This window comes from Nyctereutes procyonoides, unplaced genomic scaffold (assembly GCF_905146905.1).
Source record: "Nyctereutes procyonoides isolate TBG_1078 unplaced genomic scaffold, NYPRO_anot_genome, whole genome shotgun sequence".
Classification (NCBI taxonomy): Eukaryota; Metazoa; Chordata; class Mammalia; order Carnivora; family Canidae; genus Nyctereutes; species Nyctereutes procyonoides.
This window is the reverse complement of record NW_026575134.1, coordinates 25,241,789-25,267,690: the sequence shown is the minus strand read 5'-3', so window position 1 is coordinate 25,267,690 and position 25,902 is coordinate 25,241,789. Positions and strand designations below refer to the sequence as shown.

The 25,902-nt window shown below is 66.4% G+C and overlaps 2 protein-coding genes across 6 annotated transcripts; both read left to right on the top strand.

The window, feature by feature from the left end:
- Positions 1-3,663: 3,663 nt before the first annotated feature.
- On the top strand, positions 3,664-17,438 carry ANO9 (anoctamin 9). 3 transcript variants are annotated; one of them, XM_055301161.1, is made up of 24 exons: positions 3,664-3,764; positions 7,582-7,654; positions 7,747-7,872; positions 8,057-8,202; positions 9,213-9,259; positions 9,343-9,401; positions 9,494-9,567; positions 9,681-9,815; positions 10,043-10,139; positions 10,293-10,353; positions 10,442-10,524; positions 11,064-11,168; positions 11,248-11,409; positions 11,495-11,531; positions 11,683-11,794; positions 14,389-14,446; positions 14,530-14,627; positions 14,761-14,900; positions 15,031-15,183; positions 15,877-16,024; positions 16,500-16,601; positions 16,677-16,770; positions 16,877-16,989; positions 17,082-17,438. In XM_055301161.1, exons 2-24 carry the CDS (start codon positions 7,604-7,606, stop codon positions 17,107-17,109), a joined length of 2,229 nt encoding a protein of 742 aa, XP_055157136.1. In that variant the 5' UTR covers positions 3,664-3,764; positions 7,582-7,603; the 3' UTR covers positions 17,110-17,438. The 3 variants fall into 3 exon arrangements, with proteins under 3 accessions (XP_055157136.1, XP_055157137.1, XP_055157135.1); XM_055301162.1 differs by having other exon boundaries at positions 14,761-14,909; positions 16,934-16,989; XM_055301160.1 differs by having other exon boundaries at positions 14,761-14,909.
- Positions 17,439-20,029: 2,591 nt separating this feature from the next.
- Positions 20,030-25,520, top strand: SIGIRR (single Ig and TIR domain containing). Of its 3 annotated transcripts, none has more exons than XM_055301164.1 (10): positions 20,030-20,282; positions 21,433-21,596; positions 22,511-22,712; positions 23,119-23,252; positions 23,371-23,511; positions 23,623-23,766; positions 24,184-24,286; positions 24,351-24,501; positions 24,721-24,910; positions 25,197-25,520. In XM_055301164.1, exons 2-10 carry the CDS (start codon positions 21,590-21,592, stop codon positions 25,358-25,360), a joined length of 1,236 nt encoding a protein of 411 aa, XP_055157139.1. In that variant the 5' UTR covers positions 20,030-20,282; positions 21,433-21,589; the 3' UTR covers positions 25,361-25,520. The 3 variants fall into 3 exon arrangements, with proteins under 3 accessions (XP_055157139.1, XP_055157140.1, XP_055157138.1); XM_055301165.1 differs by having other exon boundaries at positions 21,430-21,596; positions 22,514-22,712; XM_055301163.1 differs by having other exon boundaries at positions 21,430-21,596.
- Positions 25,521-25,902: the final 382 nt, after the last annotated feature.

The following is a 25,902-nucleotide window of genomic DNA, read 5'->3' as shown; positions in this document are numbered from 1 at the left end:
GGAAGCTGCGGCCCCTGGCAGGTACTGGGGAGGCGCCGCGGCACTGTCCCTCCGTGATTCTGGGTCTTCCTCACACGTCAACACCAACGCCCTCGCGAACGGCCCTGGTCCCCACTGTCCCCACCCCGAGGTGTACAGTCCCTTGCCCCCACGACCCCAGGCCGGCAGGGAGCAGCTCTTCCTGCTTTAGTAAAACCTCCGTGTTGCACTGCAGACGCCTCCAGGACTCTGGGCTGTGGGCTCTGGACCCCACGAAGCTCACTGATGTCCCCAAACTACATCACACGTGGGCCCGTGGGGTTGGGAGGGCAGAGGCCCGAGGTGAGGACAAGCAGCACTCACTCCTGCTCGCAGGACTTGGCCGGGGGCCCTCCGGGGGCCCTGCCATCCTGGCCTCCTCCACGGCATGGCCACCGGCCCCCCGGTTAGGGGTCAGGGCGGCCTCGGAGGCAGCAGTCCTCCTGCTGCACTTGGGCCCCTCAGACGGAAGAGGCCACGCAAGCAGGGAGCTCGGCAGAGGAGGGAAGAGGAGCTGGGTCCGCGGTCCCCGGGGGCAGCAGGAGGCCCAGGCCCAGGCCGGATCAGCGCTGCCAGCCGCCGGGCGGCCACCCGGCCTGCAAGGGACTGGTCCCCCATCCTGAGGCTTCTTCAGGCGATGCCTGAGTTCAAGACCAGGGTCAAGGGAGCGAGGCCGAGTCTGGGGGAAATTAAGTGCGTAATAGTGGATTTTAGTGTCATCATGAAGTAAGTTTAATAATTAAGTCTGTAGAAGGGATGCGTGTGTTGCAGAGCCTTTGAAGAAAGCAGACGGGAGGAGGAAAAGTGTGATGTCCCCAGCCCAGGAGCACGTCCTTGAGCAGAGATGAGCACAAACAGCAAATCCACCCTCCCGTATCTCAACGTGTTTTAACCTAGTTGAGGCGACAAAGCCCATACACGTCTGCAAACTGCGCGTCTGCGCTTAGCACGACGTGAGCGTTTCCTGCAGACTTGCCGCTCTGAACGTGTGGTTTTTACGGCTGCTCAGCCTGCGTGGGCACACAGCACGTCTGCTAGGACATTTCCCTATTGTCGAGCATCTCAGTGGTTCATAATTTTTGCCTCACGGGACATATTTATACACATGTTCATTATTATTATTTTTTTTCTCCTTAGGATGGTTTGTAAAAAGGCAAATCAATGGACCAAGCCATAAACCCTTTTGAGGCTTCTGATTCTTTTTTGCTGAACTGCTTTCCCAACGGGCTGTACCTGGTTTTCCTCCGGGTGAGACTGGATGGGCTCTGTCCCTGTTGTGCACCCCGCACTGAGGGTAGGGCACTGTCTCCTGCGGGGCCAGGCCTGTGCTCCCCACCCCAGGCTGGAGACGCCGTTTGCCCCAAGGGGCCCCGGGCCCAGCTCTGGAGCACCGGGGTCTGGATGTCACTTGAGTTCCCTCGGGGCCTTGGACGGCGGGGAAGAGAAGCAGTGCTTCTGCGGCCCTATAGACAGGAGTGCCGGGTAAGGACACGGAGCTCCCACAGCCTTGTAGACACTTGCAGGGACGCCCGCGTCAGGGGAAGCCCGTCCACGGGCGGCTTTAACACAACGCAAGCGTAGACACAGACACCCCGGGCAGGTTGACGTGGCCACCCGGAGGGGCCGGGAGCGGCTGGCAACACAGACCTGGAGTTCGCATCACCCACGCTCCGAATCCCTTGCTGACTGTTTCCCGAACTCAAATAGGGCCTCTGAGGCCCGCTGGCCCGTGTGCGTGGCCGCTGGCCGGGCGTCCTTCCCTTCCTTGGGAAGCGGGATCACAGCTCGCAGACTTCCCTGCAGGAAACTGGGGCCCTGGGACCCACCATGCCCCGTGGAGCGTCCCTCCCTCCCCTTCCTCCTCCTGCCGGTGTCAGCGGGAGCGTGGGCGTGATGTCTGGAGGTCGAGCAGCCGTTTTGAGCCGTGTGGTGGGGCCAGGTGTTTAAGGTGGCAGAGCGATGGGGGAAGTTCACGCCAGTCCTGGACACGGAAATCAAAACCACAGCGAGATACTGGTTTACGCTGGCGAGGACGGCTGAGCCGAGCAAGCCAGCAAACAACAGGTGTCAGCGAGGCTGCGGGGAGAGGGGAGCCTCGTGCACTGTCGGGGGACTCAGGTTGGAGCAGCCACTCTGCAGAACAGTGTGGGGGTCCTCAAGGAGTTAAAGACAGAGCTACCCGATGCCCCAGCAGGTACACTGCTGGGAATTTACCCCGAAGACATGAACGTAGTGACCCAAAGGGGCCCCCGTGCCCCACGTTCACGGCAGCAGTGTCCCCGGTAGCCACACTGCGGGAGGGGCCCAGACGCCCATCGGCAGGCGGGCGGCGGATAAGGAAGGTGGGGTCGCAACATCACTGAGCATCTGGCAACTGAGATCGTGCCACCTGCAGGGACATGGACAGACTAGAGGGTGCGACGCTGGATGACATACGTGCATCGGAGAAGGACGGTGCCCATCCGGTCTCCCTCACACGAGGGATCTAAGGAACACAACAGAGGATCAAGGGAAGGGAGGGAAAGATAAAGACGGAATCAGAGAGGGAGACACACCATAAGAGACTCTTCACTCTGGGAAATACACTGGGGGCTGCTGGAGGGAGGGCGGTGGGGGGACGGGGTCACTGGGGGTCGGCGCCGATCAATCGCTGGCCTCTGCCTGTGACACCAGGATACATTATATGCTTATTTATTCAATTTTAATACAATAAAAATTAGCCTCAAAAATCCCCACTGGTGCTGGCCCGGCCCCTGGCCCCCATCTGTGGGGAAGGCAGTGAGTCTACGCGTCCACCTCCGGAGCCGGGCTCCCCGGGAACCAGCCCTAAGGCCACGTCCAGAGTCGCTCCAGGGGAGTCACGCAGGTCCCTCTGCCGTCTCCGCTGGTCCCAGTTCCGGCCTGGTCATGGCCGCCCCACAGCCTGCCCTGGGGTCACCCACAAGAGTGGGGGGCCCACAACTCCCGGGCAGGTGGACACCCATGCTGGGTGCAGACGTGGGGCTGCCCAAGGCGGGCTGACACCGTGCACACCCCTGGCCCCCGTACCGGGAGGGGTGGGGTGGGGGGTGCCCCTGGTTCTGCTCCGTGTCCCCGTGCCGTGCCCTGGGGGCCCCCGCCCGCTGTCCTGAGCTTCCAAGCAGCTTCTGGAGCCTGGGAACCCCACGTCGCTGTTGGGGGGCTCTGCTGGCTGGCGGCCCAGGCAGCGAGGGTCCTTAGGACCCCAAGGGCCCCGGCCCCCCAGGTGACGTCCACAGTGCAGGGGCTCGGGTGGGAGTGTCTCCTTGGGGTGTCCTCAACTTGGGCCCCGCTTCTCCCCTAAGGGAACCAACAGCGGTGCGGGCGGGGAGTCCAGGTCACAGGCCCTGCAGGGACCCCGCGGAGGGCGTGTCCTGCCACCTGAAGAGGCAGGTGCGCGGGGAGCCGGCCCGGGGTGCTCCTGTGCCCATCTGCACTCCCAGATGCCACTCTCACTCCATCTCCCCGGGGAGCCCCTCCCACCGGGGAGGGCGAGCCCTCAGAGGGCTGAGGGGTCCCCAGGACGGGGAGGGGTGTTCCTTCCAGCCTGGGGCGTGGCTGCAGGAGGATCAGCCCGGGCAGGAGGAGGGGCAGGAGGAGCGAGGCGGGAGAGACCAGGGAGGGAGGGGTGAGGCCCACACGGAAGTCAGGTAGGGCTCGCTTGCTGCCCGCTGCCACACTTGGGCCTGCCGGCTCCTGCCAGCCTCGACCCCGCGGCCAGCGAGCAGGTGAGTCCCCGTGGAGTGCACACCTGAGGCCGGCCACGCCCGCGGGGGCCCTCGCCTTCGGGATCCCTGCAGCCTGAACGCCGCGGGGACGGCCCCCGGGCAGTGCCAGGCAGAGGGCAGCTCTCCTCCTGCCCTGCGGGGGAAGCTGGGGACCCCAGGGCCGGGCCCCGAGAGTGCACGTGACCCCTCGACAGGACAACGTGTCTGTCCCCACGTGCAGCTCTGCCCCACAGAGGGAAGGGGCTCTGGCCTCCAGGAGGGGCTGACCCGAGCCCAGGAGGCGGGGGGCCCGCCGGGCACTCTGCTGCCCTGCCCGGGACTGTGGCCCCGGGCCGGCCCTCGGGGCTTGCTGCAGGCTGTTGGCTTCTGCTTCTGGGGTCAGAGCAGGAGGCCGAGGAGCCCCGGGGAGGTGAGACAGCCTCCCCGCTCTGCCAGAGCAGAGGCCATCCAGGCGGGCACAGCGCCTGGGTGGCCCTGGGAGGGGACGGTGCTGAGGTGGGGAGCGAAACCAGCCTCCCACTCAGCCTCCCACTCAGCCTCCTGGGGCCCTCCCAGGTGTGGGCCGAGCAGGTGGCCTTGTGCTCCACCTCTGCCTAGGGCCTCTCAGCCCTTCCAGAGCTGGCTCTGGCACCTCGCTGCCCGGGCGACCACAGGGGCACACCCCTGCCCGACCCCTGCCAGCGCCCGCGGGGGAGGGAGAGGCTCTGGCCGCCCCCCCCCCCCCCCCGGCTGAGGCAGGAATCAGTGCTTCCAAAGGGCGTGGGCGAATGCGTGTGCAGAGCGCAGGGGGCACCCGGCGGCCCACTCCCAGCAGGATGGGAGCAGGCCGTCCCCAGGCGGGCCCTTCCGTGGCTCCCGTGCCCCCAGCTGACTGAGTGCCCCGGTGCCCGAGCCGCCTCCGTGAGGGCCCCGCTTCTGCCAACACTGGCAGCTCCCTTCTCCTCTTGATATTTCTGCCAAGCTCAGGTGCTGAGTCCTGAGTCCCTGGGTACTAAGTACCATGTCCTTGGGGGTGCTGAATCCTGAGTCCCTGGGGGTACTAAGTACCATGTCCTTGGAGGTGCTAAGTCCTGAGTCCCTGGGTACTAACTACCACGTCCTTGGAGGTGCTAAGTCCTGAGTCCCTGGGGGTACTAAGTACCGCGTCCTTGCGGGTGCTGAGTCCTGAGTCCCTGGGGGTACTACCACATCCTTAGGGGTGCTGAGTCCTGAGTCCCTGGGGGTACTAACTACCATGTCCTTGGAGGTGCTGAGTCCTGAGTCCCCGGGAGTACTAAGCATCCAGCCCCTGGACACTGATTGCACGCGGCCCCCAGAGCCTGTCCATACACGTTTTCTCTACCAGGAAAGTTGCACCCCCTTCGTGGCCTTGGGCCAAGGTCACGCTCCAGGCAGATGCCCGTGTCCCCCAATAGCCTGCACCGCCCACGAGGGCTGCACACAGAGCAGGCCGCATCACCCGTGAGGGCCTGGGGGGTCATGGGTGGACGCGGGACACGGTGGTCTGACAGCTGCGGAGGGGGAGGGATGGGGGACGGAGGCAGGGAGGGGCAGACCATCCACTTAGGACCTCTCATCCCTGAGACGCACGCACCCGGCCCCAAGGCCGTCCCTGCCCTACAAGTCTGCGAAGAGCAGGCTCTCCTCTGGCCCAGGGTGGGTCTGGGAGGCCGTAGCCCACCCCTGAGTGCCAGGGGCTCCGGGGCACAGAGGCGGTGTCGTGGGGCACGAGACGCTGGCTTCCGAAGTCCGAGAGCTGCGGTGCGGGGGCGGGGAGGGGGGATGTGATGCCGTTTTCTGGCTTCTGTGCCCAGGGCAGAGGGGAGACAGTGGGCAGGCCCAGGCCCGGCGGGGGCCGGTTCCCCGCGCCCACGCGTGGCATTGGGGGGCTGGATTAGGGTTGTAGGGTTTGAAGCGACTAAAGAACAAGTCCCCAGTGAAGTTGAGCTCTGTATGAAAGGCTCTTGTTCAGTGCAAGTGCGTCCCACACAGGAACTGGGACACTCGCGCTCGGATTCAGACGTGCCACATGGCCCGTAGTTCCCCGGGCGGTACTCCAGGGAGGCTGGCTGGGCCGGGAAGGGAGGGGGCCGTCCTGAGGCTGGAGCCACGGGTCGTGGGGGGCCGGGCGGCTGCTGGCAGTGGGCAGCTAGGGAGGACGGTGCCCTGCGGGGGCAGACGGCCAGGGCCGCACGGAGCTCCTCAGCCAGGAGGCCGGGTCCCCCTGGGGCAGCGCCCTGATGTGCCAGCCTGGCAGGGGAGAGGTGGGGTGTACCAGTGGGGCCCCTGGGGTCTCGCCTGCACCTTCGCCCCGAGACATGCAGCATCCCTGCACCTCCCGGGACAGTGAGCTGGGGACCCTCTCAGCGCTGCCCGCAGCCAGGTGGACGGTCACGGGTGGTCTCACCGAGGGACAGTGTTGGCAGCCCGGGCTCTGGGCACCAAAGCCGGCGTGTGACCCGCTCTCACTGTCCCTGTCGCCACGTCCTGCAGCCCCACGGCCTCTGGCCAGCCACAGCCTGCTGCCCTCTGCGGCTGCGGGGGGGGCTGACCACACGCCCCCCTGTGCAGCGTTAGCACCTGCACGGACACCCCCACAGGGCGTGAAGACAGAGGGGGGGGCTCCCCGACGCTGCCGCAGCCCCATCGCCTGGACTCCTGTCAAATCGACGGCCCCCCAGCCGCCTGGACTCGGACGTCGCCAGCTTTCCCCCGTGTCCCTCTCAGTGCCCGTGGCTGCGCAGGGTCCCACGGGGCACGTCACCTCCCCTGCCCTCGGGCCTCCCATCTGTGCTGGTGCCGCTGTCCAGCTTCTCTGCGGCCCATTGCCCAGGCTCCGCAGAGAGGCTGCTGTTTTCTGGGGCGGAGACAGGACCATCTGCTTTAGGGCCCCCCATCACATCCCGACTGTGTTGGGGGGCCACAGCCGTCACTGCGACCTAGGGCTTCGTCACCCGGGCTGGGGGCCGTCTTCCGGGGCTCTCGTTGTCCCCTTCCCACACTTATTTCCTGTGTCAAGTCTACAAGGGAGGAGGCGGGGGAGGAAGAGAGATCCTGTAACCGCGGCAGTGCCGCCACAGTAGCTCGGGGACAGTTGGAGGGGCCCCGAGGCCGCCGTTCCTCCCGAAGAGTCTCGCCCCGAACTCCGTCCATCCGTCCCGGGTGCGGATACTCCCTGGACTGACCTCTACCCACCTCAGAGCCATGCCAGGTGGTCCCCGGGCCCCCCGCGTGGCAGCAGCCCAACCACGTTCCTGCTGCGTGGTCTCCCGCCATCCGGGATGGCACCGAGCCCTCGACTGTCCACACGCTGATGGGAATTTGGATTCTTTGCACAAGTTTTATGTGAAATAGCCGCTGGGAGCATACTCTCTCTGGGTTTTGGGGCTGGCTGGGCCGGGCTGTACCATCCAGGGTGTTCGATTTTGCTTCCCCCATTCCTGCCCGGGGACCTCCTGACCTCCATGCCGACCTGCATCGGCAAGGGTGGCAGGAGGCGGTCTGGGCACCTGACCCGTGCTCTCCCGCCTGCCCACGGCCTCTGCACCCTCCCCTCCGCGTGCTCGTCTGTGAGATCCCGGTTTCCTGCCCGTCCTCTCCTGAGGATTTCAGCAGCTCTGTGCTTCTATTTCCAAATGGACCTTTGCTGGCGTCACCCGGGGCCTCCCCACGCAGCGCCCCGCTCGCTGTGCTCCTGGCGCTGAGCCCCGCCTGGAACCACGTGCTTGTTCACCCCCAGCTTCACGCTGGCCCCCTCCGTGCTGGAGCACCCGGGCCAGGATTGAGCCCTATGCCTCTGTCTACCCTCTACCCCCAGGGTGAGGACAGCCTGCAGACCAATGGGGACGGAAGGGGACAGCTTCCCGCTAATGGAGGTCAACACCGGTGACGTGAGTCTCCACGGGGGCCCCTCGGGCTGGTCCCGCCCTTGCCCTGTGCCCTGTGCCCAGTGCCAGCCCAGCCCCGCACCTCCTCCCTCCAGCCCGAGGCCTCTGAGCCGTGGGATTACGTCCTCGTGGCTGACCGCCGAGGCCGGAGAGCTACCGGGCAGGCCCACCGGCAGCTGCAGTTCCTGGAGGAGCTCAGGAGAAAGGGCTTCCGTTACAAGGTGGGCTGGCTGAGCACCTGGCTGGTGAGGGGCGTGGCGGCCCGGGCGCCGGGGTCGTGGGGCACAGCGTGTCCTGGGGAGGGGTCTGGAGATGTGGCCAGGGCCTTGTGCCTGGAGCAGAAGGGACAGGCCAGTGGCTGTGGACAAAGTGGAGTGCGGGTCCCCCAGCGCCTCCCACCCCCAGATGATGGAAGATGGCGAGAAGGTGTTCTTTGGGATCCGAGCAGAGAGCAGGATCTTTGACCTGTACCGCACACTCCTCATGGAGCCCGAGGGTCCTGGCGCCAGGACGCAGCCCGCCGGGCCAGCCCCCATCCCAGCCAGCACCAGGTGAGAGGCTGGCCAGTAACCGGGGCCAGGAGGACCCCCACCCGCCATGCTGCTGGTCCAGTCAGGTTTCCAGGCGTGGTTAGGTCCCAGGTCCCAGGTCCCAGGGGCAGAGCCCCATGCCTCAGTTTCCATATCTGTCTGTGATAAGGGATAAAGACAGTTGTCACTTCTCGGCGTGTTCTGAAGGTTCCATGTGACTGTGTTCCCTGAAGGGTGGGCAGGATTTGGGCAGGACCAGGAGGGCCCTCCCAGCCATCCTCCCTAGCTTTGAGGCCATCTCCCCAAGACCTGGGATGTGGGTCCCATCTCCAGACCAAATGCCCCTTCCCGGACATCTGTCCCCAGCCTCACAGGCACCCAAGCCTCTTCTCTCCAAGCACCTTCTCTCTGTTGATCCTCCACCCACGCCTCCCCACGCCCCTCCTCCATCACCCTCCTCCCCTCAGCCTGGGCCCCTCTGAGCTCAGACGGGGCCTGGTGGGTTGGGGACTGGTATTTGGGATGCCTGGGGTTTGGATACGAGCCTCCTGTGAACGCAGGAGAGCTGGCTGGTCTCCGGGAGGTGCCAGGGGATGATGGCTGAGTAGAGGAGCAGGTTGGGGGCATGCCCTGGGCGCCCCGGGGACCACATCTTACCAGAAGGTGTTCTGGAGGAGTGTGGCTCTGTGCTCAAGCATCTGGCTGTGCCTGTTCCTGGTGCTGCGGCCTTGGGCAAGTTACCCAACCTCTCTGAGCCTTGATGTCCCCGTAGGGAGGGGGCTCAGAGGGCACAAGGAGGATCCGTGCATGTGCAGGCATAGGATGTGCCCTGGCTGTGCGGGGCTGCAGGTGCAGGTGTGATGGGAGGGAGCTAAGCCCCGTATCTGGGAGGGGACATTGGGGCACTGGGCCTTGGCAGGGGAGGCCTGCCCAGGGGAGCCCCATCCTGGAGCCACAGGGCGGCCAGGCTGCAGGGGGACTTAGGGAGGCGGGCTGAGCTCAGGCCATGCTGACCAGGGCTTGCGTTCCAGAATCCGAATTGTCAACTTTGTGCTAAACAACACGACGGCTGCTGGTGGTAAGGACGGGCAGGCGGGGAGGGCAGGGCACGGTTCCCCCTCCCCCCTGCTCCGTGTGACCCGACGCTCCTGTGACCACCAGACACCCTGGACAACTTGGTGAAGAGTGGGGTCTTTGAGACCAGATTCGTGCTGCACAAGGTGAGCGGCGGTGGGCAGGCGGGGGGCGGCCGGGCCGGGTGGGGTGGGCGGGCCGGGCCGGGCCGAGCCTCACCGCCTGTCCTGGCGCCCAGGGGCAGGACGACCTCAGGAAGGAGTGGGCACAGTGGAGGCGCGTGCTCCGCCCGCAGCCAATCGACGACATCAGGTGGACTGTCCCGAGGGAATCCCCGAGCCCCCCGCGGCGGGGTGTCTGCGCCCCTGGGCCCCGGCCTGCCCCGCGGCCCTGGGTGCGGCCTCACCGGGCGGCTGTGCCCGCAGGGACTACTTCGGCGAGAAGGTGGCCCTGTACTTCGCCTGGCTCGGCTGGTACACCTACATGCTGGTGCCCGCCGCCGCCGTGGGCCTCCTCGTCTTCCTCAGCGGCTTCGCCCTGTTCAACGCCAGCCAGATCAGGTGCGGGCGGGGGGGCGGGGCCGAGTGGCGGGGGCGGGGCCGAGTCGGCGGGGGGAGGGGCGGGGCTGACCCAGAGGGGGCGGGGCTGACTCGGCAGGGGAGGGGCGGGGCTGACTCGAATGGGGCGGGGCGGAGTCGGCACGGCAGGAGCGCCGGCACCCGCTCGCCACCCGCACCCGCGCCCCCGGCACGGAGAGCCGCCCGCAGCCCGCTCCCTGCACCCTCAGCAAGGAGATCTGCGAGGCCCACGACATCCTCCTGTGCCCTCGCGGCGACCACAGCCGCAGGTACCAGCAGCTCTCGGACACCTGCACCTTCGCCAAGGTCTGCCCCCGGGGTGGGGGTGGGGGTGGGGGTGGGGGTGGGGGTCCGCTCCAGCCGGCCTCCCCGGGGCGGGAAGCCGCGGGCTGCCCCTGCGGAGCTGCGCGCCCCTCCGGGCGGCGGGAGGCCCGCCCAGCCCGTGCGCCCTGCCCGCAGCTCACGCACCTCTTCGACAACGAGGGCACCGTGGTCTTCGCCATCTTCATGGCTCTGTGGGGTGAGTGTCGGCGGGCATCGGCGGGCAGCCTGAGCCCCGGGGCCGCCAGCCCCGGAACCCCGCGCCCCCTCTCTGCTCCTGTCCGCAGCCACCGTGTTCCTGGAGATCTGGAAGCGGCAGCGGGCCCGTGTGGTCCTGCACTGGGACCTGTATGGCTGGGACGAGGACCAGGTGAGGCGGCTGCTGGGCCCTCGCGTCCTCAGCCCGCCGCGCGCCCCAGTCCCCCGCGCGCCCCAGCCCCCCGCGCGCCCCAGCCCCCCGCGCGTCCCCAGCCCCCCCGCGCGCCCCAGTCCCCCGCGCAGCCCCAGCCCCCCGCGCCCTAGCCCCCCGCGCGCCCCAGTCCCCCGCGCAGCCCCAGCCCCCCGCGCGTCCTCAGCCCCCCGCGCATCCTCAGCCCCCCGCGCGCCCTAGCCCCCCGCGCGCCCCAGTCCCCCGAGCGTCCCCAGTCCCTCGCGCAGCCCCAGCCCCCCGCGCGTTCTCAGCCCCCCGCGCGTCCCCAGCCCCACCGCGCGCCCCAGTCCCCCGCGCGTCCCTAGCCCCCCGCGCGTCCCCAGCCCGCCCGCGCGCCCCAGTCCCCCGCGCGCCCCAGCCCCCCGCGTGTCCCAGCCCCCCGCGCGCCCTAGCCCCCCCGCGCAGCCCCAGCCCCCCCGCGCGCCCCAGTCCCCCTGCCCCCCCCCCTCCCCGTCTGAGCGGCCTGGTGCCCTCCGCAGGAGGAGATGGCGCTTCAGCTCATCAACCGCCAGGACTACCAGCTGCGACTGCACCAGCACTCCTACCTGAGGAGCAGCGTCATCCTCATCCTGTCTGTGCTCATGGTACCTCAGAGAGCCCAGAGCGGTGGGGGGCTGGAGACCTAGGCCCGCCTGGCCTGAGGCCCCCTGCCCGTCCCCCCAGATCTGCCTCATTATTGGCATGGCCCACCTGCTGGTGGTCTACCGGGTCATGGCCGCCGCCCTCTTCAACTCCGCCCTGCTGTTCCAGGAAGAGCAGGTGACCACGGCCGTGGTGGTGACCGGCGCCCTGTTCCACTATGTGGTCATCCTCATCATGACCAAGGTGACTGGGCTGCGGTGGAGGGAGGGCGGGCGAGGGAGCATCTCCCCTGAGCCCAAAGTAAGCCCTCTGGGCGCCCCTCCCGCAGGTCAACAAGTGTGTGGCGCTGAAGCTTTGTGACTTTGGTGAGAGGTGGGACCTGGGGTGGGGCAGCGCAGCTCCTGTCCCATGCAGGGCTGGGGCCTTGGATCCCCAGGCAGGGGAGGGCAGACAGGTGACTTGTAGGATGGGGACAGGTGAGGGATGGGCGACGGATGGCGCCCCGTCTCCTTCCAGAGAAGCCCAGGACCTTCTCGGAGCGCGAGAGCAAGTTCACCACGAAGTTCTTCACTCTGCAGTTCTTTGCCCACTTCTCGTCCCTCATCTACATTGCCTTCATCCTGGGCAGGTAAGGGCGGCCCTGCCCCCACCCCGTCCACCCCCCATCCCCCTGTACAGTGGACGTACCTGCTCGACTTTATTTTTTAAATAACTCGTGCTCAGAACGGGTGGACACCCAATATAAAAACACGTGGGGAAGCCCGCGGTGCACCCCCAGCCCCATACTCCCCACCTCCAGAGGCCACCCCCCACCACCGTGTGGCTCTTCCCGGAATTTTGCACACAGTCAAGTGCACACACACATCCCCTGTGGACATACGTGGTTTTGTCCTGTGAATAATTTTATCTTCTCTCTGTGCTGAAATGCGCTCTGGGCATCTCCCTCACACGCACGGTCGGTGAGGTCGCGTTTAAAACCACCGCAGGAGCCCTGGCATTTGGGCCGGGCCGGAGTTTCCCCTACCAGCTCCCCTGGTGACATCCGGATGATTTCCACAGTTGAGCTTTACGAGGCTGCGGTGCGTGTTGCATACGACACACGTGCGCTTCCTCGCCCCTTTCTTGTTAGTGAAATGAACATTTTTTTGGTTCAATCAATGTACTGAATTTTGTTCTGAAGAAAATCATTGCTCCATTTGTTCTGTGCGTTTGCTTACGTTGCGTGACATGCACACATATCGCCAATCAGTCCCAAACTGCAGAGGAACTTAACAAAAAACACAGGTCCTCCAAGTGTGTTCAAAGACATCAGGTAGTCCCCGGCCCCTGGCTGTGCTTGGAGACGCCCTCTAGACATCTGACCCCCTCGGGCGCACCTGTTCATGCTCACTGTCCGCAGTGTGGGACCTCTGCCCAGCTTCCAGGGGCGTCCCGAGGAAGGGGACATAGGAAACCAGATGCTCTTACTGGGCCCGATGGAGCACCTGGAGGTAGACGTCTCCCTACGGATCTCACCAAGCTGTGCTCTGAGCTGCTTCAAGCTGCCTCGGGCATCTTTGTCACTGGACTTGCTTGAGCAGTTCACTGTCACCCCTGCCTCCCCTGGTCATCCCACCCCACACAGTACCCCGAGTACCCCGTTGCATTCCTTTCAGGTGATGCGCTCCCCACCGTGCCCAATGGCTGGTCCCCCTTTCCCGCTCCTGCCCCCCCACCTTGCCCCTCCTGGACGCTGGCTTCTCCTCTTCTCCCAACCTCTGAAGGTCACAAGGCCCTGCCGTCTGCTCCCGTGACTAGAGGGGCCACCCCAAGCACGTCCCCACACGCCAGTGAGGCTCCACCCCTCCTCCTGCGGGTCTAGCTGCCTCTCCCATCCCCTCAGGGGCCCCGCAGGCCCCTGCACCTTCCCATGGCCTGGCCTCCCCCTGCGCATGGCAGCTCTGCCGTCCTGCTGCTCAGCCAGAGCCTGGGTCCCCCAAACCCCCTTCCCCTCTGGTGCCCTGCACTGGGGGGCGGGGAGGGTTAGCATCTGTGTCTGCTGGGCCTGGAGCCTCGGGGCCTCCGGATCTGAGAGACCTTCGCGCATCCACCTTCCGTGCCCTCTGCTCCCCTCTCTGGAACACCTTTTGTTTGGAAACTGGACCTTCTCAACTGACCATCTAATTTTCTTTGCTTTTTTTTTTTTTCCCTCCCACTTTTGTTCCAGATTCTGGGAGTTTTTCTCAACTGCTTTTCAACCCTTGGCTTGAATGTCTTCCTTCTGCTCACGCTCTCCAGTTCGGGGCGCCCCGTTTGACAGTCCCTTCACAGCCTTGTCTTCGCGCCACCGGGAGGCCGTGGCTTTTCTTGTCTGGGGATCTTGCCTCTTTTTTCCCCTTCTGGTCTGGTAATACTTCTCGTCCTTCCAAGTTTCTTTTATGCTCTTTCTCTAATTGGTCTCTGATTTTGGCGTTACAGGCTTTCCCTAGAGGGCCTCAATTCTTGGTCACTGTCCGTAATCGAGAAAGGTGTGTGCCGGTGGCTCTGGTCTGGGCCACATCTCTCGCGTGACGACCTCTTGCCCTGTTCATCCCTCGAAGGACACTTGTCACGTTGGTCAGAGCTCAGCTGGGGAAGCGACAGTGCAGGCTCTCAGGAGCCACTGGCTCAACCCTGCAGCCCGACTGTTTGGTGGTTCAACCCCCTAGAACCGAGCCTCTGTCTTCCTGACCATTGAGCCCGAGCCTGACTTTGGGTTTAATAGAATTTGTATTTTTTTAAAAAGATTTTATTTATTTATTCATGAGAGACACAGAGAGGCAGAAACACAGGCAAAGGGAGAAGCAGGCTCCCTGCGGGGAGCCCAATGCGGGACTCGATCCTGGGACCCCGGGGTCATGCCCTGAGTGGAGGGCAGATGCTCAACCGCTGAGCCCCCAGGCGTTCCTCGAGTTTGTATATTTTATCATGTAATGGAAAGTACGTGATTTTAAACTATGTGCATAGTTTCAGTGGGGGAAACGGGCCCTGTGTAGAACCCGTGTGAGCCGGTGGGCGGCCGGGCATGCGTGTGAGGACATGTGCCCGAGGCGTGTCTGCTGTAGGCCGGGCACCCAGCACCCAGCCCCTCTCCCTGCAGCAGGGCTTTCTTTGTGTTGCTTCCCCCCATCCCCCTACTGTCCTCCGCTCCACCCCCACTCGGGGAGGTCGTGCCACCTCCTCCAACCTGACTGTCCTTTCCAGGATCAACGGTCACCCCGGGAAGTCTGTGCGCCTGGCGGGGCTGTGGAAGCTGGAGGAGGTCAGTCTGTCCGAATGCCTGCCTCCCGGGCCTCCCCGCTCAGGGTGCTGCCTCCCTCGCCTGACGTCCCCCCGACCCCACAGTGCCATCTCAGCGGCTGCATGATGGACCTGTTCCTGCAGATGGCCATCATCATGGGTCTGAAGCAAACGCTCAGCAACTGCGCCGAGTACCTGGGCCCGTGAGGACCGCCCCTTGCCCCAGGGAGCCCTCCATGCAAGCACCCCCTCCTGCCTGCATATCTCCCGAGCCAGGGCTTCTGAGGGCCCCCGCACCCCTCCCTGACCCCCCCCACCGTTCTCATCACCCCCCAGGTGGCTGGCTCACAAATGTCGCTTGATGCGCTTCAAGCTGGGCCGTGCATCCAGGGACCCGGAGCTCAGGGTCATGCAGCACAACTACCTCCTGAACCCAGTCAACACCTTCAGCCTCTTCGACGAGTTCATGGAGATGAGTACGCGAGGTGGTCAGGGGCGCAGGCCCCACAGGCCGCAGGTTCTGGGGCAGGAGGAGGCGGGGACCAGGGGCAGGGACTCTGGTGAGTGGGGCACCTGCGGAGAAGGGTGACAGCTGCACCCCCACAGTGATCCAGTACGGCTTCACGACCATCTTCGTGGCCGCCTTCCCTCTCGCCCCACTGCTCGCGCTCATCAGCAACCTCGTGGAGATCCGCCTGGACGCCATCAAGATGGTCAGGCTGCAGCGGCGCCTGGTGCCCCGCAAGGCCAAGGACATCGGTCAGGGGCCCGACTGGGTGGCAAGGAGCACAGGCACCTCCGCGGGGGGGGAGGGTGCTGGGACCAGGTCATGCCAGTTCCCTGGAAATAACCCCTTCAGGTCAAGCCCCCTCACCCCACAGAGAGCCCCCAGCCCTGTCTCAGGCCCTGCCGAGGATGACAGGTGGTGCCCCGGCAGGAAGAAGAAGGGCTGACACTCACCCTGGGATCCAACGGAAGGGACGGGGCCCCCTGGGGACCCAGGCAGAAGAGCTGGGCTCGGAGAGCAGGGAGCCGAAGCCGGGGCTCCCGCAGCTGGGGGCAGGGACTATGACGTGGCCTCAGTGGCCCAGATTGTCCTTGCTGGAAGGCCGAGGGTCAGGGAGGAACAGAGGGGATGGGGAGCTGGATGTGGGCAGAGGGAGAGGTAAGTATGAGTGGGAGGGAGCCCCAGTCTTGGGCAGGTTAGGGGTTCTGAGCCCAGAGAGGAGCGAGCTTGGGTGCAGCTGAGGGGTTCAGGCAGAAGATGGGGGTCAGAGGAGGCCTGAGCCCCTCCTGGTCTACGTCGCCACCACGAGCCGTGGCAGGGGCAGAGGTGACCAGGCCCCCGGACCATCCAAGCTCCCGGCCCTGAGGGTGGCGGCTGGAGGGGGGGCGGGCGGTGCCAGCAGTCAGGGCTTGACGACCCGATGCCTCCCCACTGCGGTGGCCCAGGGACCTGGCTGCAGGTGCTGGAGACCATTGGGGTGCTGGCAGTCATCGCCAACGGGATGGTCATCGCCTTCACTTCTGAGTTCATCCCCCGAATGGTGTACAAGTACCATTATGGCCCCTGCCGACTGGGTGCCCAGCCTGCAGTGGAGTAAGTGGGGGGGGGAGCCTCAGACTGTCCGGGGCCCCTGGGGAACCAGCACGGCCACAGCCCAGCCCCTCGGGGAGCTCAGGGGAAGGGCCTAATGCTGCCTGTACTGTCTGTGGCCGACACGAGTGTGGGCATGGGGGGGGGCCTGCCCCCATGCCAGTCTGCTGACCCCAGGAGTGTCGGGACCCCCGTGGGGGAATTGGGGTCCACCCGAATGACTCTCCCAAGGTCAGACCCTTAGGGGCTGCTCCGTAGGAGAGGCCAGAGCACTCCTTCTCTGCGCCTCTGGCCCTCCAGGGGGCCTGCGTACCCACAGACGGGGTCTCAGAGTCTCCCCCGCAGGGAAGGCAGGCGGTGGCACCCCGCGGCCCCTCAGTCTCCCCCACGGTCCTGTGCGGCCCCACCCTCGTAGCCCCCAGCCCTGGAGAGGCCTTGGCCTGCAGCCCTCACAGCCCGGGGCCTTTCCCACCTGCAGCTGCCTCACGGGCTACGTCAACCACAGCCTGTCCGTGTTCTACACCAAGGACTTCCAGGTCCCCGTCCAGGCAGAAGGCTCAGAGAACGTCACCGAGTGCAGGTGTGGACCACGCCCCCCATCCTGGGCGCCCACCCCTGACACCCCTGACACCCCTGACCCCTGGCCCTACCCCAGGTACCGCGACTACCGTGACGCCCGGGACTACAGCTTGTCGGAGCAGTTCTGGGTCCTGCTGGCCATCCGCCTGCTGTTTCTCATCCTCTTCGAGGTGGGTGGGCCCCGGGGAGGGCGGGGGGGCGCAGCGGCTCTGGCCCCCTCCCTCACCCCTGCTGGGGCCCCGGGACCTCCCAACCGGCCCCTGCCCCTGCCCCCAGCACGTGGCCTTGTGCATCAAGCTCATCGCTGCCTGGTTCGTGCCTGATGTCCCTCAGTCCGTAAAGAACAAGGTTCTGGAGGAGAAGTACCGGGCGCTCCGGGACAAGATGTGGTAGGGGAGGCAAGGCGGGGGGCGGGGGGCGGGGGGCTGGGGCCCGCAGCGCCCGGGGCCTGATCCCCGACACTCGACACTCGCGCCTGCAGCTCCAGCTCCAAGAGCACGGACGTGTAGGAGACGCTGAGCTGCCCAAGAGGCTGAGAACCACCTGCCACCTGCCACCCCACTTGCGGCGGACGTGTGGGTCCCCGGAGTTTTGTGTGTGGGGGCCGCGGGGTCTCGTGAGCGGCACCCTGTGATCTGTGAGGGCTCAGCCCCGACTTGAACTCTGGCCCCCCACCCACAGAGCTGGGCGGGGGGGGGGGGGCGGGTGCCTCTCAGCACACACCACCAGAGGAGTGGCCCGTTTGCTGAGCCTCCCTCTGCGGGGTGGGACCCAGGGGTCCCCACCCCACCCCCAGCCTGTGGAACTTTCTTAAAATAAAACTTGTGTGTGTGTCGATTGTGGGGCTCCGGTGGGTTGTGTCTGTGCTCAGGACTGGATGAGGCACGGAAGCCCTGATGGGGAAGGGCCTGGAACGTGGCGGCGTCCTGGTCGTCCTCCCCTCCTGTTGGGCTTCCAGGTGAGGGGCGCCTGGTTCAGGTCCTGCCCTCCCCGCACTGGGGATTTAGGGGCAGGAGGCACTGGCAGGCTTCCTGGAGGAAGAGATGGGGGAGGGGCAGAGCCACCCAAGGTGCCCCTGGGGACGGTGGAAGCTCTGAGGAGTCCCCCAGGTCCCGACATCCGGGCTGGTTGGGCCGGTTTGCCCTCTGCCCCCAGGCCGGGTGGTTGCGCCCGAGGCGCTGGCGGGACAGACTTGGGCGCCCCGCGGGACTCTCGGTCCGCCCTCCGGGCCTGGCTGCTGGGCGGGGCTGCACCTGCCGCCGCCGCCGGGCTCGTCGCCGCTGCGCACCTGGCCCAGGTGAGACGTCCCGCCCCCGCGCTCGGGCGAGCCCCAGGTCCCGGCAGCAGGTGAGTGGCCCAGGCCCGCGGGGGGTGGAGGTCGCTGGCTCCCGGGAGCCGGGGCTACGCTTGCAGCTTGCGGGGCGGGGACGGGGGCTTGACCCGAAGGGCCCGGGGCCGCGACGGGCGGGTCCCGCAGGAAGTGGCTCGGAGCCGGGTCGGCCGCCCTCGTCGCCCGGAAGCCTGAGTGTGTCCCCGTCGCGGCCCCTGGGGCTTGGCGGCGGGGCGGGGCGGGGGGGCGCTAGGTCCGCTTTGCCCCTCCGCCCGGCGGGGGCAGGGGCTTCCCCGCGACCTTCCCCAGGACGAGGTGGGGGAGTCCAGGCGCGGGCCCGGCGTCAGCCCGCAGCTCGGACGCCGGCCCCAGGGCCCCGCGGCTCCGGGACGCACCGAGGGCCTGGCTGGGCGGAGCCTCCGTCCTGCGCGCCCCCGCCACCCGCGCGCGCCGCCACCTGTCACCGGGTCCCTCCCCGCCCCCTGGGCCCGCCCCGCCACCCGCGCGCGCCGCCACCTGTCACCGGGTCCCCCCCCGCGCCCCCGCCCGCCCCCTGGGCGCTCCCCGGCCTCCGCGCGCGTCCCTCCCGCAGCCGCGTCCCCGCCCGGTGCTCCCGCCCGCGACCCGCCTGTCGCTGCCCCCGGAGGGCGGGGCACCACGACGTGTGGGCCCCCTTGGGCAGTGGAGAGGACGGGAGCCGGTTGTGGCCGCGGGCACAGCCTCAGCGCAGGCCCTTCCTTGAGACAAGGCGGGGGCGCAGCGAGCGGGGCGCGGGGGGGGAACGAACACGCGAGGCTCTGGGTGCTCAGCAGCAGATCAGATGGTGGGGGGCGGGGGGGGGCGGGGGTCGCCTCCCGCCGCTTGCGCACGAAACTGGAGCTTTCTAGGAACTGGGGGGGGGGGGATAGCCAGGATTCCGAAGGGCGGCCTGTGCCCGTGCAAGGCCCCGAGGGCTCGATGCGTCCACCCTGGAGCGTGGGCCTGGGGTCAGGGTCAGGGGTCAGGGCGGGCTCTAGCTGCAGAAACAGAGCAGAGGCCGCAAGGCTGCTGGGGCCTCCGCTTCCTGCCTGGGTGCTGGAGGCAGGTCGCCAGCTGCTGTGGGAGCCAGTCTGGGCATCAGGCCCACGGGGCTCCCTCCAGGAGGGGCTGGCACGGTAGCTCAGGCACATCCCGGAGACCGAGGCCCAGTGGGGTCAGGGTGCAGTCAGGACTTCCTACAGCTCCGTGGGCTCCGAGCCCAGGATGCACCATCACCCAAGGGTCTCGCGGGCCTGGGGCTGGGGGGGGGCGGGGGGTGAAGAGCAGGGCTGGGACGGGGGAAAGCCAGTACTGAAGATGGCCTGGGTAGGTGAGGTCAGGGACGCAGCCTGAAGGGGCCTAGCGCCCGATTTCTATGGGGAGTGATACCAGCCATTGTTGCTGGGCCTCCAGTCCCAAGTCCATCTGGGCCTGGAAGTCTGTGGTGTGAGGAGATGCCGGCTGCCTCCAACCTGGGTTCGGGGCCCAGGAGCCTCTGTCCAGGACTTTCTCTGTCCCTAATCTGGAAAAGAGGGGGACTGTCCTCGCATCCCACCCTGAAGGGAGGGTCCACGTGATACCATAGCCTCCCTTTAGCTGCTCAGTGTTTGGGGACTCTATGGGGGAAGTGGATAGGGAGGGGGCCCAAGAGCTCTGCCCAAGGCCCAGTTAGTGGCAGGAATTTCCACCGGACACCCCCTCCCTGCAGCAGGTCACGGGCCAGATGCACACTGGGGGCTTACTTGGGCCCGAGGGAGCAGCCCGAAGGCCCCCGCCGTCCCGAGTGTCACATCCTAGTCAGTGCCCCGAAGCAGGCCACGGTGCCCAGCCCGCTCTCCTCATGTGTGCACAGCATGGCCCTGATGGGCAGCCTCCTTAGGAGCCCCCGCATCATGCCAGGCCCTCTGCAAGCTCCCCTCCACCCCCCGGGCTTGGCCTCGGGAAGTATGGGGCAGGCGTGGCCTGGGGTGGGCCCCAGAGGAAGGAGCCGCCTGACTCAGAGTTACAGGAAGAAGTGATGCAGGCAGGGCAGGCGGGGCGAGAGCCACCAGCTGCCCGCCTGCCTGGGATGGGGGAGGCTGCCTGGGTGGGGTTTGGGTCTAGGAGAGGATGTGACTGCAAAGCCAGGAAGCTACAGGGAAAGTTCTGATTAAAATACACACACACACACACACAAACAAAAGACAGGTCCTCGTGGTGCTTGGCGATGTGTCCTGGGGCCGTGGTGCCGTGGACCGGGCCGGGGGCCCAGCTGAGCAGAGAGTTTGCTCCCAAACACTCGTCAATGACCTCGATGACCGACATTTCCCCCCAGGAGGAAAGAGCCGGAACCAGGTGACTTTGTGTACTCCCCCGCGGCTCCGCGTGAGCCTGTCCTCATCGTGGACACCGTTGTGGCCTGCGGCCGGTCCTCAGAGTCAGGCTTGGCTGAGGGGAGGCCTGGAGCATGTGTGGGCACGTGTGTGTGTGTCTCTAAGAGCAGGGGCGACAGGAGGCTGTCCGTTTGCACTGGCAGCTAGGGTAGGTGTGAGGTGCAGGTTTTGTGCAGGTGCTCGGGGCTCTGCACCCCGGGGGAGCTGTTGCGAGTGTGCATGAGGCCAGGAGAGTACCGGAGGTGGGGGGAGTGTGCATGTCGGCACACAGAGCGAGACAGGAATTTAAGGCAGGTGTGTACGCGGAGAGGGCTGTGTGTGCATGGGGTGTGCAAAACAGGCTACACAGGGGACAGTGTGCAGGGGGGTGTGCAGGGCGAGGACACCTGTCCCTGCTTGTGTAGTTTGGCCTTAACCTCCAGGAAGGCCCGAGGCTGCCTTTCCAGGGGTAAAAGCTCTTCTGATCTTGAAGACGTGGAAGGGCCATCTGTGGCCACCCACAAAGTGGACAGAAGTCTTTGGTTTGGGAAATGACAAGACGGGTAGGGGGGACACGGCTGTGGGAGCCTGCGGGGGCGGGCCGCTCGAGGCCTGCGCAGACTCAGGCCAGCAGGTCCCCGCTTCCCGCTCCTGCTGCTGACCGCGGCCCGGCTCAGCCTCGGGCGATGCTGTGTCGTACACGCACGTGCAAACGGGACAAACCCCTCCAGTGGGACTGTGGCTCAGAGTCCGGCAGCCCACACCTACACCACCTACTGCTGGTGGGCAAGCTTCACATGACCCCTGACCCTCAGGGCCTGCCCAGCGGCCCTCCTGGTATGCAGCATCCCTGTCCCAGGGCATAGTGGGAATGCAGCCACCTCCAGCCTCATGAGCGGTGCAGGGCTGTGCACCCCTGGTCCGTCCATGGGCCGTCGCGGTGACCCGGGAACTTGTGAGGTTCAGTCTGAGGCCCTCCCAGCCACCCGGGCCTTGCCCACTCCAGCCACGTGTAACCTGCCCCAAGTGACAGTGCTGTGCCGGTGTCACCAGCAGCCACGAGGCAGCTGCTGCAAAGTTACATGTTAACTCGTGTTGTTCTTGTTTAACTTTCTCCTTTGGGATGGCAGCAGCCTCTGACCTGTCCTGGCGCCCAGACTGACCGGCCGCAAAGACAGAGAGTGAGTCTTGCCCACCCCCTGGGGGACCAGTCTGCTCAGCCAAGGAGCCCCGTGGAACCGGGGGGTGGCACCAGTGCCCAGCCTGCCTCGAGGAGGCCCCGGCCAGACCATGGCAGGTAGATGGGTCAGAGAGGGACAGGCACGGGCCCCACTCCTACCTCCTGTCCCTCAGGTTGGCTCCACACTGCCAGGTTGTCTGGGCTCTCAGCCTGGTCTCCAGCCGAGGGTACAAAGGCTTAAGCTTGTGCCTCCCACATAGCCCGAGGTTGTGACCCCACGATTAGGACAGGCCCAGAGGCCTCTCCTGCCCAGAGCCTCCAGACCATGGTCAATGGGGTCAGTAAAGCCCAGGGACACTAGGAGTGGGAGATGCTGGGGGGCCCAGGGGCAAGGTGGGTAGATGTGGGCCGCTGAGATGATTTATGGTCACCAGGACTCTTTACCCTGATTTAAAAATCAGAAAATTTAGGTCTCAGGGAGAAAGCTTGCCGGTGGCCAGAAGTATCGGGCCCTGCAATCCCGCGCTCCCATCCCAGGAGGAAGGTGCTGACATACTCATTGCCTGAGCCCCCAAACCACCAGAGTTCACGCTTGCCACTGCTCCCCGCGCACAGCACCTCCAGGCAGGGCGAGGAGCCTGGCCGCGCATGGGGTGGACACTGCAGCCGTGGGCAGCAGATGTACACAGAACATGTGGGAGCTGGGCTCATGTCCTGGGGGACAGGCAGCCAGGTGGGCCCCACTGGGTGGGTCGGCTCAGCTATGACTCTGGCTGCTGCCTTCTGGGGTCCCCTCTGAGGACAGAGCAGCCACCTGGATGGCGGGCAGAGCAGCCCAGACCCAGCCACGGCTGGCGGGAGACCTGCCAAGTGCCAAGCCGTGTCCCCCGGGGGCCTTGTGCAGGGACATCATGTGGCCACCAAGCAACACACGCCACTGAGCATCTTGTGTTTTTCCTGGCCCACAGGCCGTCTGTGGTTGGCGGGACCCCAGCCTCCCAGGCAGGGCTAACCACTGGGTCCTCTCTCAGTAGGTGTCTGTGACAGGGCCCCTGACTTCCTCTCCCCGACTGGAAACCAGGCCCTGGGGCCCGCCCTTGGCAGTGTAGTGGCTCTGAACTGCACAGCCTGGGTGGTCTCTGGGCCCCACTGTCCCCTGCCCTCCGTCCAGTGGCTGAAAGACAGGCTGCCGCTGGGCAATGGGAGCCACTACAGCCTCCATGAAGACTCCTGGTAAGAGACAGAACTGTCGAGGGTCAGGTGACTACCCTGGTCATACCCATGGCCACCTAGATGCTGCTCTATAACCACCTGGACCTGGGCAGAGTGCCACTCTTGGCACAGATGAAGGGTTAGTGACTGCAGGGACAGGTGTCCCCCTCGGACGTGCACCTTGTGCCAGCACAATCCTATGGTCTGAATTAGGCATTCACCCCCAAAACCCAGACCCAGGATCAGGGTCGGTAAACCCAAACAGACCCTCCCCCACCAGGTTGTGGCCACGTCTCTCAGCTCGTGGACCCACTGCTCAGGGGGCCCACATCTGTAGCCTCTGGGGTTCAGTCGGACAGGTGGGACCCAGGAGCAGCCACTGACGCTCTCAGGCCCCAGGTGACAGGGTTGCGGTTGATCTCCCCAGGGTCAAGGACAACCTATCAGAGGTGCTTGTGTCCAGTGTTCTGGGGGTCAACCTGACCCATGCTGAGGACTATGGGACCTTTACCTGTGCCATCCGGAATGTCAGCTCCTCCCCCTTCACTCTTTGGAGAGCTGGTGAGTGGGGTACACTGGGTGGGAGGTAGAAGGGGAGCCTAGGGGCCACCGGGAGCTCGGAGGCTTGGAGAAGGCTGGGCGGGGGCTGCAGTGACTCAGGCTCTAGCTCTGTCCCCAGGCCCAGCAGGCCACGTGGCTGCGGTGCTGGCCTCACTCCTGGTCCTGCTGGCCCTGCTCCTGGCCGCCCTGCTCTACGTGAAGTGTCGACTCAATGTGCTGCTCTGGTACCAAGACACCTACGGGGAGGTGGAGGTGAACGGTGCGTGGGGCCGCGTCGGCTACGGGCCGCCCTAGGCTCAGGTCCCGTGCAGGCTGGAGGGGGGTCTGAGGACCCGGCGGTGGCCGAGCGCTCACCCGCCACCGTCCGCAGACGGGAAGCTCTACGACGCCTACGTCTCCTACAGCGACAGCCCCGAGGACCGGAAATTCGTGAACTTCATCCTGAAGCCGCAGCTTGAGCGGCGTGGGGGCTACAAGCTCTTCCTGGACGACCGCGACCTCCTGCCGCGCGCGGGTACCGCGGGCCCCGCCCCCCAGGCCCCGCCCCCCGGCCCCGCCCACTATCGCTCCTGGCCCCGCCCCGTCTCGCCCCGCCCTCCGTTCCCAGGCCCCCGCCCCTCGGCCCCGCCGCCATCCAGGCCCCGCCCCATCTCGCTCCGGGCCCCGCCCCGTCTCTCCCCGGCCCCCGCGCCCACCCAGGCCCTGGCCCCGCCCTCCTCGCCCCCCCCCAAGCCCCACCCACTCTCGCCCCGGGCCCCGCCCCATCTCGCTCCGAGCCCCGCCCCCGCCTCGCCCCGCCCAGGCCCCGCCCCGCCACCCGCGGCCCCGCCCCCACCCAGACCCCGCCCCGTCTTGCTCCGGGCCCCGCCCCCCGCTCCCACCCAGGCCCCGCCCCGCCCTCCCAGGCCCCGCCGACGCCCGGTTCCCGCAGAGCCTTCCGCGGACCTCCTGGTGAACCTGAGCCGCTGCCGGCGCCTCATCGTGGTTCTGTCGGAAGCCTTCCTGGGCCGGGCCTGGTGCAGCCACAGCTTCCGGTGGGTCCCGCGCCGGGGTGGGTGGGCCCGCGGCCGCGCCCCCCTGACGGTCCCGCCCCCGCAGGGAGGGCCTGTGCCGGCTGCTGGAGCTCACTCGCAGACCCATCTTCATCACCTTTGAGGGCCAGAGGCGCGACCCCGTGCACCCCGCGCTCCACCTGCTGCGCCAGCACCGCCACCTGGTTACTCTCCTGCTCTGGAGGCCCGGCTCCGTGGTGCGGAGAGGGGTGGGGGGCCCCCGAAATACGGATGGGTGGTACTTGGCCCCGGAGAGGGGCTCCTCCGTGGGCCCGGGCCCCGTGGGTGAGGGCTCTGTGGCCTGCACCCGGGGGAAGGCTTTTCTTTGAGGTCCCTGGAGCCCGGTGAGCACGTGCCTGCAGGGGTGCTCTTTGAGGCCAGGGTGGCCAGGCCAACAGCTCCATCCTGGCCCCCAGGCGCCTTCTTCAGATTTTTGGAAAGAGCTACAGCTGGCGCTCCCGCGGAAGGTGCGGTACAGAGCAACGGAGGGAGACCCCCAGACCCGGCTGCAGGATGACAAGGACCCCATGCTTATTGTACAAGGCCACCTCCCAGCGGGTCGGACCCTGCACCTGGAGCTGGATCCTGACCCAGAGGGGGACTTGGGTATGCTCACCTGGCCCCACCCCTGGCCCTGAGAAGCTTGGCCTGGATTGGGGGCGTGGTGGTCCGCAGGGCTGAGGAACCCAGAGGGGGGTCCAGGTGGAGGGGACTCCTCCCTGCAGCCCAGAGGTGGGCCTGGCCCCCCAGCACACCCTCTGTCCTGGAGGCGCTTGGGCCCAAGGCTGGCCTGGGAACGTCCAGGACCTCAGACACCACCATGCAGGAGGGCGAGCAGGGAGGGACCCATGGCTGTGGGCAGCGCAGCCTCAGGCCTGGCCCCTCTCCCCAGGTGTCCGAGGGCCTATCTTTGGGGAGCCATTAGCTCCACCACATGCAAGTGGGGTTTCGCTTGGAGAGGGCCGGGGCAGCGAGGTGGACGTCTCAGACCTCGGCTCCCGCAACTACAGCGCCCGCACAGACTTCTACTGCCTGGTGTCTGAGGAGGACGTGTAGCCCCCACCGGCCGGAACAGCAAGATCTCAAGGACAGCTGGGTGCGGGGTGGGTGGGGTTTCTCTCCTCTTAGCAGGACCACCAGCCCTGAGACCCTCAGGGAAGGGGAGCTGCTCCACTGTGCCTCCTTGTGCCAGAAAATAAAGTCCTTTTAGATCCTGCCTGGGCCTCAGCCTCTCCTCTCCGGGGCAGGAAGAGGGTATGCAGCCCCTGGGCGGGGCACCCCTTGCTTCTGTCTCAGGCTGTCCGTGGCCCTCGGCCCCTCCCCTCTCTCATGCCCGCGTCCCCTTGGTCTCAAATCTGGCCGTCCATGCAGGCCTAACTTCCATCCTCCAGCCTGAGCCAGCTCAGGGACATCTCTTGTAGTAGCCTCTTTGGGTCTGTCTGCTTGGGGGTCTGAGCGCCCCCAGCCCTGTTCTGATCCAGCCACGTCCCGGGGTGGCGGGGGGGTGGGGTGATGGTGGGCACGCCCCTTAGTCTTCAGGCTCTGAGCTTTAAGGAAGAAGCCTCTGCTTGTAAAAATAGGAGTGGGAGCTTCTCCAC

Bases quoted from the DNA above. Each gene is read 5' to 3' on its own strand.
- ANO9 (XM_055301160.1), top strand. From the start codon at position 7,604: ATGGGGACGGAAGGGGACAGCTTCCCGCTAATGGAGGTCAACACCGGT. The intron at 9,816-10,042 runs GTGCGGGCGGGG...CTGCACCCTCAG, and splicing joins TTCAACGCCAGCCAGATCAG to CAAGGAGATCTGCGAGGCCC. The intron at 14,447-14,529 runs GTCAGTCTGTCC...CCGACCCCACAG, and splicing joins GGCTGTGGAAGCTGGAGGAG to TGCCATCTCAGCGGCTGCAT.
- SIGIRR (XM_055301164.1), top strand. The intron at 24,287-24,350 runs GTGGGTCCCGCG...CCGCCCCCGCAG, and splicing joins TGGTGCAGCCACAGCTTCCG to GGAGGGCCTGTGCCGGCTGC. The intron at 24,911-25,196 runs GTATGCTCACCT...CCCTCTCCCCAG, and splicing joins TGACCCAGAGGGGGACTTGG to GTGTCCGAGGGCCTATCTTT.